The sequence below is a fragment of the Bufo gargarizans genome, chromosome 1 (assembly GCF_014858855.1).
Source record: "Bufo gargarizans isolate SCDJY-AF-19 chromosome 1, ASM1485885v1, whole genome shotgun sequence".
NCBI classification, from domain to species: Eukaryota; Metazoa; Chordata; class Amphibia; order Anura; family Bufonidae; genus Bufo; species Bufo gargarizans.
Window position 1 is genome coordinate 539,650,776 of NC_058080.1, and position 15,653 is coordinate 539,666,428.

Sequence of the window (15,653 nt, forward strand, 5' to 3'; positions counted from 1 at the left end):
TTTATGGGGGACTCGAGCTGCCTCTAGTTAACAGGTAGCTTAGGTTGACACTAGCCAGCTATTTGTGGGGGTGTAAGCCTTTAAGGCTAAAATGCACACGATTAGGATTGCGTGCGGATTTTCCGCACAAATTTGCGTGTGGAAAATCCGCGCCATAGGTCATGTACATTGTATCCTATGAGAATTTGAAATTCTCGTGCACACAATGCAGATTTTGACCTACAGTGCGGATTATAAAATCCACAGCATGTGCATTTATTTTATTTTTCCTGAGCGGATTTTCTCCATTCACTTCAATGGGGAGAGGAAAATCTACATGCAAATCCGCACCAATTGATGCGGAGTGACCGCACGGACTCTCCGCGCAGAAATCCTGAACGTGTGCATTTACCCCAAGGGTGTGATTTATCCATGAATCAGGATCTTAAAAGGGTTTTCCAGGTCTTTAAGGGTAAGTTCACCGTTTTTTTCATCCAAAGCCAGAAGTGGATCCAGCTATGAGAAGTATAAATCCGATTCCTTTCGAATCCACTTTAGGCTTTGACTGAGAACCCTCCTGTGAACCCCATTATTGATGACCCGCACCAATGTACAATCTCCTTTGTCACACAAGCAGCCGCCCCCCCATAGTTTACAATGGGAGCGCTTCCTCGAATTGTCAGACACCCTAAATTTAAAGACTGACGTAATCTACTGCTCACGCTGACGTCACAAGCTAAGACCACCCTGCAGGGGACGGCAACCAATACAAACCCCGAACATTTAACGTTCGCTGACGTCAAAGCCAAGCGGCTCCTGATTGGCTACCTGACCAGGCAGCTATTTGTACGACCATATGAAAACGCGCGCTCACGTCTACCCACTATGAAGTGACAGCAGCGGCATCCAATGGCGTGAGAGCGGCCGGACGCTGATTGGCTGCCGCTCGGCGATGACGCGTATCCGCTTGGCTGTATGTGAAAGCCTGCAGTCCCTCCGCCATCTTTACTGTCTCCTCAGTAGTCTCGCAGTCCAGAGCAGGGAGGGGACCCGAGGTGGGTTACACACACAGACCGCGCGGGCCTGACAGGACCTGCAGCTTCCGCCGTGACCATGAAACCCAGAGCAGCTGAGGGAGCCGCCTGTCAGTAGCCGGTTGTAGCAGAGCCTCACCCCCCCCCTCCCTCCGCTCACGACCGTTATCTCCGATTGTCCGAGGCGATTGAGCCCATCATGTCGTCCGCTCGCTTTGACTCGTCGGATCGTTCGAGCTGGTACTTCGGGCCGGTGTCGCGGCAGGAGGCACAGACGCGACTGCAGGGGCAGCGGCACGGCGTCTTCCTTGTCCGGGACTCGTCCACCTGCCCCGGAGATCACGTGCTGTCCGTCTCGGAGAACTCGCGGGTCTCCCACTACATCATCAATTCTCTGCCCGGACGGCGCTACAAGATCGGGGACCAGGAGTTCGACAACTTACCGGCTCTGCTAGACTTCTACAAGATCCATTACCTGGACACCACCACCCTCATCGAGCCGGCACCGAGGTGAGCCCTGCATGCATGCTGACTGTCTCCTGGACGTTGTCAGGAAGCTCAGTGTGATCTGACAACTGGGATGTCAGATCTGACATTGATGGGCGATACCAGTGGACTTGCTTCATAACTTATATCTGTAGGAGCGTGTCAAAGTCCTGTGGGGTTTCCTGTTCTCTGCCAGGGCACCTGGAAACCATAGGCAAGCGCGCTCCGGGTGTGAGAGCCATATGCTCAGCTCCATGCCTTTATATAGGCTGCAAATAAATATTGTCAGTTTTAGGAAGACCTGTCGGCCTTCTGCGAAAAACCGTGCCACACCTGTCCACAGGATATACCTGGCACTGCAGCTCAGTCCCAGTAACTTCGGTGAAGCTGAGCTGCAGTACCACATGCGACCCTGGGACAAGTGTGGCGCTGTTTTTTGGCAATGAAAACTGCACCGCACAGACTAAACCCCTGTTCCCTTATGTGGTTATCCGAGCATATTGGGAGTTGTAGTTTCACTCGTCTGGTTTCATTGTATAAGTTAAGGTCAGGCGCTTGCTTTGCCTCCAGAATTCCCTTGAAGTAAACAGTTGGCTGTGGATGGAGCTTCCTGGCCTCCATTGTGTACACAGGCAGCGGCAGGTTTACAGCTGGCACAGCTCTTTGCCATTCTTGGGCATTCCCCGTTTACCTCTGAGGTAAATAGTAAATGGCCTGTTTTCCACTGTTGGCGTCTGACGCTAAGGTTGGGGTCACGTGGTGACTCATCCAAAGACTGTACGGCGCTGCACAATGAACGGGGTCGTGCTGCAGGCTTGCATCTCCTGCGACCTGCACGGGCTCGTTCACACAGTGTCACACAGTCTGCTGCCTGTACCTTGCCAGAAACCACCACAGTTGTGCACTTCAGATGCCGCTTTAGACTACTTTCACACTGGCGTTTGGTGCGGATCCGTCATGGATCTGCACAGACGGATCCGTTCAGATAATACAACCGTCTGCACCTGTTCAGAACGGATCCGTTTGTATTATCTTTAACATAGCCAAGACGGATCTGTCTTGAGCACCATTGAAAGTCAATGGAGGACTGATCTGTTTTCGATTTGTCAGGACGGATCCGTTTGGCTCAGTTTCATCAGACGGACACCAAAGCGGAACGGAGGCAAACTGATCCGTTTTGGACCGCTTGTGAGAGCCTTGAACGGATCTCGCGAGCGGACAGCGTCTCCTCCAGCCCTGCCTCCCATTGAATACGGGCAGCTGCCGGCAAAGTAAGTGCAGTGTCTGCTGTGTGAACAGGCCCTTATGGTCACTTTCATTGCGCTGTACACCACTACAGCGATGCTGCAATCTTTGTCGGCGCGCAGCCCCCGGCTTACTGTCTAAACGTAAAACTTAGCAGTCAGTCAGGGCTCCGCTTTCATCTCTCCTGGCGCTTTGGTGAAATAAAAGCTGCACTGTGATTGGTGGTCGTGGGCAGCAGAGCTTATTCTCATAAAGCTGCCTCTAAGTCCCTACTTCGGTGACACAAAACAAGTTGCTGATGCGGAGTCTGCCGACACGTCCCTGCCCGGGGCTGACAGTCACACAGATCAATGGCTTCTGCGATACTGGATGTTAGGTCAGCGGCTTTAGTTTGGTGTGGGCAGACATGCCTCGGGTAAATGAATGTATTGGTGTCAGCGCTTCCTATAGACCTCCAGTCATGGACTGCAGTGGACTCTGCTCTCTCTGACCACTGCATTGCATCACTCTTGGCAGCCGGGCAAGTTGTCAAGGTTTCAGGGGCTTGTGGCAGCACATGGAGCCCTGCGAGCAGCTGGCATGATCCGTGGCTGATGCCTTTAGCTTTTCCTAATCTGATAATCTAATTAGTCGGGTCTTAGAACCATTGTATTTATTTGCTAAACTCATTTGTGGAATGCGATTACTTGGGTTTTGGATCCTTATTATGGGAGCTTTAGGTCTTTCTTGACACGCAAGTCATTGAACCGTTCTCCCGCATTAGGCTACTTTCACACTAGCGTTTTTTGCGGATCTGTCATGGATCTGTAAAAAACGGATCCGTTACAATAATACAACCGCATGCATCTGTCATGAACAGATCCGGTCGTATTATGTCTTCTATAGCCATGACGGATCCATCATGAACACCATTGGGGCACGGATCCGTTTTCTATTGTGTCAGAGAAAATGGGTCCGCATCCCAGGGCGCACAAAAAAACGCAGAATGCAGCGTTTTGGTGTCCGCCTCCAGAGCGGAATGGAGACTGATCGGAGGCAAACTGATGCATTCTGAGTGGATCCTTATCCATTCAGAAAGCATTAGTGCAAAACTGATCCGTTTTGGACCGCTTGTGAGAGCCCTGAACGGATGCCACAAATGGAAAGCCAAAACGCCAGTGTGAAGGTAGCCTAAGTCTTCTGTAGCGCAGCAGCCATACAACTGTCCACACAATGTAGACTTGGCTGCCGTGGTAAATTAACGTTTCGTTTTTTTTTTTGACAGATATCCGAGCCCACCTGTGGGGACAGGTTCTACCTCTACTGTCCATGCGTCGGAGGAAAACTTGGAGTGTGTACGGACTCTTTATGACTTCCCTGGCAATGATGCCGAGGACCTTCCTTTTAAAAAAGGTGAAATCTTGATCATTGTAGAAAAGCCTGAGGAACAATGGTGGAGTGCCCGGAACAAGGACGGTCGCGTTGGTATGATCCCTGTGCCCTATGTGGAGAAGCTACCCCGTGTGTTTCTTCAAGGAGTGATGGGGAACAGGAATTCCAATAGCTATGGCATCCCCGAGCCTGCACATGCCTATGCTCAGCCTCAGACTCCCAGCCCTCTGCCCGCCTCTTCTACCCCTCCTGGCGCAGTCATCACCCCATTACCATCCACGCAGAATGGACCTGTCTATGCTAAAGCCATTCAGAAACGAGTGCCCTGCGCTTACGATAAGACGGCCCTTGCGCTGGAGGTAAGAGTCATGGGGATTTGGATGGCGGCGCTTTCACTTCCTTACAGATTTTCTTTAGTTTCTTTGCAAAAAGTTAATGACTTATTGATTCCCAGGTCATTGTGTCAGTGGAGGAACATTCCCTTAGCTGACGAGAACACGGCCACGCTCGTACCTCGGCACTTGGGTTATAGAAGAATAAATGAGTTGTCCTGGTGCCTCCTTCCACTCGTTCAGATACCGCTTGCAGTGAGGAGCTGCTGTATGCCAGGCAGGGCAGGCTGACGGCAAGTACTGGGCATAGGTCCCATTCATTAGTTTAGGACCTGTGCATGATACTTGCTGGTTGCCTCAGTATCTGCCTGTGCTTGATGTGAAAGAGGGGTTCTGCACCTCATTTTAAGGGGGTTGTCTCACTTCAGTAAGTGGCATTTATCATGTAGAGAAATTTACTATAAGGCACTTACTAATGTATTGTGATTGTCCATATTGTGTCCTTTGCTGGCCTGATTCATTCTTCCATTATATACTGCTTGTTTCCATGGTTACGACCACCCTACAATCCATCAGTGATGGTCGTGCTTGCACACTATAGGAAAAAGTGTCAGCCTCTCTTGTGGCCGGGACCGTGGGAGCGCACATAGGCTGGTAATTTTTATTATAATACCCAAGCACGACCACGGCTGCTGGATTGCAGGGTGATCGTAACCATGGAAACGAGCAGTGTATAATGTGCTGGAAAAATGAATCCAGCTAGCAAAGGAGGCAATATGGATAATAATATATTAGTAAGTGCCTTATATTAACCTTGTCTACATGAAAAATGCCAATTGCTGAAGTGGCACACACTCCAGACACTGGCCTGTACTTGGCCGAAGTGTCTTTACTGCGGAGGTGTTTCCTGCTTAATACCGGTTAAGAGGTAGTGAACAATGAGAACTAGCTTTTATCTAAGGGGGTACTCCAGCCATAAGTGTTTAGTCTCACTACTGCAGCTGCAAATATGAAGACAGCACATCTGGTTTCTCCTACTTGTGGCTGCTGCTCTCCTTCTTCTGCTTTTGTACAAAGGAACGGTGCCCATGTATGACTCCTGGGGCCCTCACCAGTCAGACCTTTAATGAGCCTCTTTCAGCATGATCACAGCTATTAAAGCAGGCATATCTGATTTGCTGCGCAGGCGCTGAGTCATTGGGCAGACTCTGCGCTGGGAAGAGAGCCCTGCCCATCAAATGGGGAGGGGAGAGTGAACAGAGCACAGGGGCATATAGCGCATGTAGAGCTCAAAGCGCTACAGCCAGCCCCTTGGTGCTTAAAATGGGGCATTAGCATAGATACAAGAAGTTATATTTCTCAGCGATCACTAACACTAGAGACACAAGAAACACATCACCTGATCACACCTGGCAGGCAGTATGCTTGGTTTAATATGGTTGGTCATGCTGCCGGTCTCTGTAGGGGTCTCCCTACCTTGTTAATTGATGCTTGTGAGTCTCCATGGTTGTATGTGATGTTCCCATACAGTTATATTGGCACGTCTTTCTACATGAGGCGACATGCTACTGACAGCCGATGATCTTACGGCTGGACAGTGACTGGTCGCGGACAGTGATCCCATAAAATGAATGGGGTTGCAGCCCATTGGAGTTGGATTTTTTGGAGATTCATGGGTTGTAGTCGCAGCGCACGTTTGACGCTCTGTGGCCCCCTTCATTTCGGTGGGATACTGCTACACTGCGATGCCCCTGCGACCCGTCAGAGAGGAGATCAATTTGATTGGCAGTAGTCTGGAACGAGCGTTTGTTCACTCAGTTATCGCTCCGTATAAAAGATCCTTAATAAGGTTGTGGCCTTTGGAGCGGTCGGTCGAGCGTGCTCCCTGCTGTGCCATTCATTCTCTGTATGACTGCAGTGTACTCTCGGGCACCCCTGTACAGAATGAATGGAGTGGCAGGGCACATGCCCATCCAGCCACTCCGTTCAGAAGGGGTTGGATGCCCACTGATCAGGTAGTTATCCCGTCATGCAGATGGGAGAGAACTTTTTATAGTTCACACAGCTTTAAGAGTGTAAGTACTTTCAGTCGCTCTAGTTCTGTGATGGCTAACCTCCGGCACTCCAGCTGTGGTAAAACTACAACTCCCAAGATGCACACTTGTTTGGCTGTTCTGAGAACTCCACAGAAATGAATAGCGCGTGCTGGGAGTCGTAGTTTCACCACAGCTGGGGTATCGGGGGTTAGCCATCACTGATCTAGTTTCATAAAGATTTGATACACCTCCTCCTAAGTAGGTCTGTGCCATCTTATTATATCAAGTGTGTCAATTAGTAATATAATCGCACAAGTCTCTGGGGGTCCCATTCTAATTAGGTTGGTAACTGGGAGAAACAAAGCACTTTGGAAGGTTAACAAGTAGGTCGGTGACCTGACAGTGCGCGATATATACGCTCTGTACATGTGAGTTACATTTTTGGGGGAAGGGCTCTATCATATTGATATATTGGGGGGAGTCATCTGCGCCATCAGGCAGCACTGTATGTCGGCCTCCTGTATTTTCTCCTGTAACAGTAAAGACTTTTCCTCTTTAGCACTGAATCTCGGTAAGATTGTACATTTTGGGGCTGCATTTTGCGGAATAGAAAATATGGACATTGTATGAGCGGTCTGCCAAAGTGATCCCTGCCGCCTCTGAAGTCCTGACTACTCATCATAAGGCCTCATGCACATGACCGTTGTGGCTTGGATGCGAACCCATTCACTTCCATGGGGCTGCAAAAGATGCGCACAGCACTCCGTGTGCTTTCCGCATCCGTTGCTCCGTTCCGTGGTCCTCACAAAAAATATAACCTGTCCTATTCTTGTCTGTTTTGCGGACAAGAATAGGCAGTTTCATCAATGGCTGTTACGCAAATTGCAGAATGGACACGGACGCCTTACGTGTTTTGCGGATCTGCAACTTGCGGACCGCAAAACACAGTGGTCGTGTGCATGAGGCCTAACATTGCTAACTTGAGTGGATACCTTGTGTTGGTGGATGTGTATATTAGTGTTGGTTTATGGATGAATGTTAAGGTCCAGTAACAGTTTAAAGGGATCTTCCACGTTATTTTTGATTACCTATCCGCATGATAGATCATCAGTAACAGATTGGCCGGGGTCCGACACCCACCGTCCTCGCCAGTGCCGGTTAAGCCTTCTCTTCATTGTTTATTTGCTCACCATTGCGGCAGGTGTAACTACAAGAAGCCATCCTATTCACTTCTATGGGGCGGCTCCTTCCTATTCAAGTGTATACTACAGAGCTGTCCCATTTGAGGTGAAAGGGACGGCTTGGGTGTAATTACACTGCTCACCGCTGCAGTTGAGGGCGAGCCAGTAAACAGTGGAGAATGGCTGCGCTGGCATGGCGCACACCTTCTTGTCAAACAGCTGATCGGCGGGGGTGATGAGTGTCGGACCCCTGCCAATCTGATATTGATGACCTATCCTGGGAATAGGTCATCAATAAGGGCTCATGCACATACTGTGATTGGCCAGGAAAATGCGGTCCATATGTCGGCTGCCTCTCCTGGACTGACAGTGGCACCTCAGAACCCCAGAACTGACTGTTTGCTAGTAATTTATGATGGTCTCTATCTGATGGTGGGGCTATTGCAGTGTACCCACATCATATCTGTACGCTGCCATAGCCCCGCCATCAGATAGAGACTTAAATTACTAGGGTACAGTCAGGGGAGCCACGATCGGTCCAGGACAGGGCAGCCGACACACGGACCATGTTTCCTAGGCCAGTCGCGGTCGTGTGCATGAGCCCTATGGGTCCATTCACACGTCTGTGGTCCAACACACCCAGCCGGCGCCCCCTATAGAAATGCCTATTCTTGTCCGCAGTACATGTTCTATCTTTTGCGGAGCTGCCGACCGGAAAATCGGGGCCGCTCTCCTGCAGATGCAGACAGCACACTGTGTGCTGTCCGCATCCATTCCGTCCCCATAGAGAATGAATGGGTCCGCACCCTCTCCACAAAATTGAGGAATAGATGCGCACCCGTTTGCAGGACGTGTGAATGGAGCCCAAGTTAAATGTGGCTTCCCCACCCAGTGATGTATGTGGTCTGTCAGGAGGAAGTGACACATGGCAGCGCAGTGCCTAGTTGACTCACACGCGTAGTATGTGCACGCGCTCAGGTGGGAGACAGAGAATTGTGTGGAATTTTCTGAGTCACTGGATTCCTGTAATAACCAATGGGCAGCAGATCATAGCACAGCTACCTGCAGGCGTCTGAGGGCCAGGCTTTCAAGTAAAGAAGGGAAGCGAGTCAGGACTTGGAGCGCTTTTCCATTTTCCAAAAAACTCCTTCATAATCCAGATTATATCATTTGTTACAGCTGGCAAAATAAATCCTAACTAGAAAGCGTATTGTAGGAAAGGGCTTCTGGGTCCTGCCCATTACTTGGTGAGCAGTGTGAGTGGGGTTCTCCTTCATCGGTTATCAGTGGGTGGGGGTCCGACACTTGGGTCCCGGCGCTCGCAGCTTTTCCTAGCCCAATGCTCAGACCCATTGAAGCGAATGAGGCTGAGCTGCAATGACAGCGCAGCCACTATACAATGCATGGCACTGCCTGCTGAGCTGAGAAAAGGCCATGGCACTAAATCCATATTGGTCAGCGTATGATTTGTCTAGAGGCTTAGAAACAGAATTTTAGGAGTTTAGTTGTTCTTGATCCGGACTGTGATCATTCACTGTACTGCTGGTTTTCTGTGGCTTTTTAGGGTATTGTACCACATGTATCGGTAACGCAACATCTTCTGTGTGGGTCTATGCATTCAAAGGGAACCTGTCTCCGGGATTTTGTGTATAGGGCTCCTTCACGCTGGACTCCTCTTAGGGACAGGACTCCTCTCAGGTTAATTTGCATATGTATCAATTTTTTATTTTTTTTTACACAATAAAAGCACACAGAGCTATGGGGACTGGGTATTGCGGATGTGCTAGCGGCCATCTAGCAACCCATGTCCTCAGCTCTGTACACAAAATCCCGGTGACAGGTTCCCTTAAAAATCCAGAGGATTTCAGTCCGTCATCTGCACCAGGTTTCATCTGATACATTTGGTGCAGAAATTGAGTTCAAGCGCCAACTAGTTTCAGGTATTTTCCCATTGAGTTCAGTGAGGAAATCAAAATCTGTAATAGAACCAAATTTTTGGAGATTTATTCTGTATTATTGCTCAGCTCAAAGGCATTAATTTTAGGTATAATCCACCGGTTAACACTTCTCTTCTGGATTTAATCTTATTGTAGCAGTATGTGACAGCTGTGTGAGCGATGTGTCTTAAAGGGGTTGTCCACTTTATTTATATTGAAGACCTATGATCAGGCAATATCAGATCAGCAGGAGTCCGGCCCCCCTGCCAGGCCGCGCTTCATACGTATGCTGCCTTCCCTACATTGTTTACCGGCTCGCCAACGCAGCCACAGCATTCAGCAGTGTAATTATGGGATTGCTCTGTCGTATACACTTCAATAGGAAGGCGCTGTCCCATTGAAGTGAATGGGATAGCTTTTTGTAATTACACTGCTCACCGTTGCGATGGCGAGCAGGTAAACGGTGAAGAGAAGCCAGCAGTTGTACGGATCGCAGCCTTCTCTTCAAACACCTGGCCGGTGGGGGTCCCGGGAGTCGGACCCCCAGCGATCTGATATTGATGACGATCCGCTCATCAATATAAATAAAGCAAATGCCCCCTTAAGTCTTTAGTCACAAGTTTAGTCAAACTTGTTTTCTTAACTTTTCTATGGAAGGTCAAACCACTGAACCCAATTATGGCGTTCCGGCTCTGTGACCCGTGCAGAGGTCATTGTACAAGGAAAGAATAGATGAGCTGTGCTATCGCCTATTGTGAATGGTGGACTCCGTTTTTTCTATGTATGTAATAATGAGATGACTACTGAAAAGTGATCTGTTCCGAACAGGACGTCTTCACATTTTTAGAGCCCGTTCAAAAGGTGGAATTTTGGTGCGGGTACTGTGTTAGAATTCCGGTGGTGGCCGCATGTCCGCCTCCCATTGTTTTCAATAAGAGACAGTGCTGCTGTTTGCTGGCTAGTGGTTTAAGGGAGCATTCACACAACCGTATAAATGGATCCGCATCCATTCCGCAAATTTTCAGAAAGGGTGCGGACCCATTCATTTAAATGGGGCTGCAAAAAATGCGGATAGCACACTGTGTGCTGTCCGCATCCGTGGCCCCGCAAAAGATAGAGCATGTCCTATTCTTGTCCGCGGTTGTGGACAAGAATAGGCATTCTCTATATAGCGCCGGCCATGGGCAGTCCTGCAATTTTTGGACTGCAAAACACTTAGTCGTGTGAATGCTCCCTATAGCTAAGAAGTGTCCCTTCTTGGCATGGTGTGGCGTTTGAAGCCGCAGCATGTTCATTCAGTAGAGCCTCAGCCTTAACCCATTCACGACTGCCCACTGTGTATATACGTCCTATCTGCACATTGCCCGTGCAGCTAGCGCATATATACATGTGCAGGCAGCGCTTTAATTAAAGCTACTGCAGTCTAGGAGGGTCATTACCCTGGGGAGAAGACGGGAGCGGTTTATTACAGCTTCTGCTTTCTCCTGTGGCGGCAGGAGAGCGCTGAACGAGCACATGGTGGAGGGAGCAGTAAATGACAGAGCCGCTTCCTCTGTTAGTCCCAGTGGTCACGTGACAGTTGGGGGCTGTCTGGGGAAGGGGCAGAGATGCAGGGTCTAAGGAGACCCTGATCAGCTCTGCCTGTGTCATGCCCCCTCAGGTGGCGGTTTTTCCCTGTAACTGGGGCTCCTGTGGATGCAGATTTTTATTTATTTTGTAATACACGACCTGTTTGTTTCTATATTTTATTTTTCTGTTCGTCGGACAGATCAGAAGAACGGAAAAATAACAATGATGTGAACTCTCCCATAGTAAGTGATCTAAATCCCTGCTCTTTCTATGCTTGGCCTTGACCATATGTATTTTGTGGTCTGCAAAAAATAGGTATGACGTCTGCGTTGCGTCCAGCCTTTTCTTGTTTGCGGGACTGGAAAATGGCAATATAGGGATGCGGACAGCACACGGTGTGCTGTGACTACTGTCTTATTTTATTTTTTTGGAGCCCCATTGAAATGAATGGGTCTGCATCCAATCTGGAAAAAATGAGAATCGGATGCTGGACCAAAAATAGGTTTGTGTGAATGGAGCCTAATGTGAGTGGTCCGATCCTGCTTGGTGATTCCCTATGCAAGTGTGCACTCACTGATTACATCCGTCAACATGACTGCTGTGCCCAACCTCAGCAGAGGTCGAGATGAATAAGTTACTAAATCTAGTAAAACTTTCTATCCGTCAGCTCATCCTGCTCCTCAGTTCCCCCATTGTTATATATAGTGACGCGTTCTAAGAAACGGCTGCTGTTTTTATTTCAGTCCGTCTTTGACCAGGTAAATTACACATCTTCTGCCCTCACAATAATTCATATTTTTTTTTTTCTTCTATTTTTAGGTGGGTGACCTTGTGAAAGTGACTCGCATGAATATTAACGGCCAATGGGAAGGGGAGGTGAATGGCCGAAAAGGGCTTTTTCCCTTCACACATGTGAAAATAATCGACCCTCAGAATCCGGATGACAATGAGTGACTGGCGTGATCTCCTCACTTCTCCTCCTCCAGGTCCTCTGAAGCTCCCCTGGCCGCCTCCTCTTTCAGCTGCCTGGTTATTTGACACGCGCTCCAGAGTTCACCTACTGACGCATGTAACTTAGCTGTGTTTGTCCATGATGCGAGCTGCTGCTTCCCACGTTTTCAAGGGTCTGCCGGGCTGCCAGCCGCTAATCCTGTTGCTGTGGAGAACCATACCTGGTGGCTTTCTGAAGCGTTGAGTTGTTTTTTTTTTTTGTTTTTGTTTTTTCTCCCCCTTTTCCTCTTAAAGAATTTGTGTTTTATGGACTCGCACAGCGCTACAAAATAGTGATTTCTAGAAATGACCCCAATTCCGTCATTTCGGAGAACGAAGAGATTGTGACTGATCCGTTGGGATCCCTACAATTCCTCTTGCTGGTGGGGAGATCCAAGTGTATGATGGTTAAACTGAGGCCTTTATTTATACTGCGAACCATGGCAATTGTTGTTCTGCGCAGGAATTTGACTACTTCCCCTTTCAAATGCAGAGTTCAGTCGCTGCAGCAGAGGACGCCGCCTGCCAGTCCTTCCAGCGGAAATTCCAGTTTTCTCTTGTGCTCTGTTGCAGTGTGATTCTTCTCGGTGCCATTATCCGTTTGTACTGTGAGGTGTCTAGCGGGTAGATCTTAGGAATGTGATGATTTTTTTTTTTCTTTTTCTTTTTTCCTGGACTTTTTTGGTTTCCGTCATGAGAATGAACACCCCCCCTTCCATTGCAGAATGTTCCGTATTGCCTAAGAATCCACGTATTGAGTTTCCGCATGTATTCCGATTGCTTGGAATATCCCAGATCCATTCATTTAAACTCCTCTGTTGGCCTTTTTTTATGCGGTGGGCGCTGGTGCTCTGCTGCCACGTAATAGCACAAAAGGAGGAAACACACAATGAGCCAGCTCCTTAAGTCTTGTCTGAATCTTGTTTTGCCCACTTTTCCTGGAACGCTGCAAAAAAAAAAAAAAGACTATGCAAGGGAAAATTTGCCTTGACTCCAGAGTTGGGTGTCTTAAATCTAACTTCCAGGCCTCTCGGGCAGCAAGAGTTGGCTTCCTGTACACTTTCATTTGGAGGAATAAGAAGCCTCGTCTGTTCAGCGTCACGGCTGTAATATTCTGCCACCCAGACCGGGTTGTGATGGGAGCGTTGCCTCTTTGCTGCCTGATGATGGCTTGTGTTGGATCTGGGACACTTCCAGCTCCGAGCCAGCGAGTCGCTGCTTTGGCCATGCTCTGCATTTTGAGTTTCATTAATCTTCTGCCTGTTTACGAATCCAACAAATGTCGAAAGGGAATCTGTCACTTGGGACAGTTTGCTAATGGAGGGCAACGTCTCATTTTATTTTTGTAAAGGGAGGTTAAACTCTGTCTGTGCCATTTGTTTTGCTTGTAAATTGTAATTTTATATTGTATTGACCTTTTACAGGAGGGATTTCAGTTTCAGTGTAATTAACATTTTTAACTGTTTTCAAGCCATTGGCATCAAGTTTGTGAGCAGCAGGTTTTCTTCCTGCGTGGATGTTTTCTCTGTAACTGTTCCGAGGGGCGACCTGCGAGGGTCTGGTCTCAGTAGGTTACATAGAACGCACATTATTGTAGATGTACGCTTTTTAACTTTATTTTTATTTTTTTTGAAGGGGGAAGAAATCATAGCTTTTGAGTCTTATTTTTTTGTGCTGTAAAATTAACAGTATTAAATGACTTATATTCTTAGAATACACAGTGTCTTCATTCCGTGTGTGTTCATCTAAAAATCGTTCTGAATGAATGGGTGTATCCGTTATGTAGCTAGTTTTCTGGTCTGGTGGTGGTGGGGCTTGTTTGAGTGGAAATCGTCACAATATATTTGTCCATGTTTTTTTTTAGTGTTCTTAAGGGCTCATGCACATGACTGTATGCCCTCCGAGACATACGGTCCGTGAGCGGGCCATATGTTCCGGAGCGGCATACATGGAGCGCACAGCATCATAGGTTACTATGATGCTGTGCGCATTGGGCCGCCCGCGGGACTATTGTCCCGTACTCATATGATATTATGAGTGCGGGACAATAGTCCCCCTGGACGGCCAGATGTGCAAAGTATCATAGTAACCTATGATGCTGTGTGCTCCCATGCGCACGATGAATGCCGCTCCGGGACATATGGCCCGCTCATGGACTGTATGTCTCGGAGGGCATTCAGTCGTGTGCATGAGGCCTAAAGGGAATCTTTCACCAGGTCTAAAGGCTGGCCATACACATGTAATAGCTACCAGCTGAACAGCTCTCTCCTGACTCCCCCATACACCTGTTCGACTGAACATGTATGTGTATTCAATGAGGGGTAGAGGAGGAAGCTGCTGACAGACACCACTGGCGGGGGATTATCTCCCTGGAGAACAAAAGGATCAGGTGAAAACATTCACTTCGCCTGCAGGAGAGTTGGGAGCTCCCCATACCAATCAGAGGTGGAGATGAATGCCTTACTTCATCTCGTCAACAAGAGTTCTTCACCTGCGAGGGGCTGTCCTCCCTGGAATGACAGAGCTGGACGCCTGGCTCAAACGTGTATGTTAACACGTCGCCCCATAGCATCCTATGATGTCATGAGACAGAAAACTGCATAAAAAATGGAGATTTTGATACTGACCTATCGAGCACAGCTACTATACAATGTACAGTGCTTGGTAAGCACGGAGACGGCTGCTGCGCTCACAGGAGCGCCGCTGACTTCTCAACTAGTTGATCAGTGAGAATCCCAGGTGTCAGACCCCCACCGATCAGATACCGATGAGCTATCCTGAGGACAGGTCATCTGTATCAAAATCTCAGAAAACCACTTTAAACTATTGCCCAAGATTTGACATTTGGCCACTGTTTTATTAAAAAAAAAATCTTCTAAATTATTATAAATGCTGTGTGTAACCAGCCTTAGAGGCTGTTCACGTGCTGTTTTTGCTGTACATCAGGTGGATACATTTATCATACTGTAAAAAAAAATTATACAAACGTATGCAAATTCAGTTGTTTTCAATATTCAGTTTTTTTTGGGGGGGAGGTTTAACACATACATTTGACGGATGTGCACACGTTTCAATATGCTTGTGTCCATTTTAACAAAAAGGAGCTGTCCAAAAATGAAAGGTGGAATCTGCTATTGGCAACTAAGCCAGTTCTACTTTACACCAGTTTGATAAGTGATCCCCATTGTCTTGCGTTTCCATCAGTCTCCCATTTGCTATTATAGGCTTTGGATATGTCAAGCAAGGGGTGCACAACCTTTTCTGATTGGGGGCCACCTTGTCAGCCTGAGCCAATTCCAAGGCCGAAAATAAAACTTAGAGGTATTATCAACTAGAATACTATATGTATGGCATATTGAACCTACTGTATATCAGAAATGTCTAGTTACACTTCTAGTACTCCCATCTAATGGGAGAATACATGAAAGATACATGTTCGAGGGCACCCCTGCGTCAAGCCAAATTCTGCTCAGTGACGAGGACACACTGTGCA

General features: G+C 48.1%; 1 protein-coding gene across 1 annotated transcript; it reads left to right on the forward strand.

The window, feature by feature from the left end:
- Positions 1-965: 965 nt before the first annotated feature.
- CRKL (CRK like proto-oncogene, adaptor protein) lies at positions 966-13,874 on the forward strand. Its single transcript, XM_044289599.1, has 3 exons — positions 966-1,523; positions 4,009-4,474; positions 11,990-13,874. The coding sequence occupies exons 1-3, from the start codon at positions 1,213-1,215 to the stop codon at positions 12,122-12,124; spliced, it is 912 nt and encodes a 303-aa protein (XP_044145534.1). The 5' UTR covers positions 966-1,212; the 3' UTR covers positions 12,125-13,874.
- Positions 13,875-15,653: the final 1,779 nt, after the last annotated feature.

What these genes read in the sequence shown, in the direction of transcription:
- CRKL (XM_044289599.1), top strand. Translation starts at nt 1,213, where the DNA reads ATGTCGTCCGCTCGCTTTGACTCGTCGGATCGTTCGAGCTGGTACTTC. An exon ending in CTCATCGAGCCGGCACCGAG is followed by an intron (nt 1,524 to 4,008) that starts GTGAGCCCTGCA and finishes TTTTTTTGACAG; the next exon opens with ATATCCGAGCCCACCTGTGG. An exon ending in AGACGGCCCTTGCGCTGGAG is followed by an intron (nt 4,475 to 11,989) that starts GTAAGAGTCATG and finishes TTCTATTTTTAG; the next exon opens with GTGGGTGACCTTGTGAAAGT.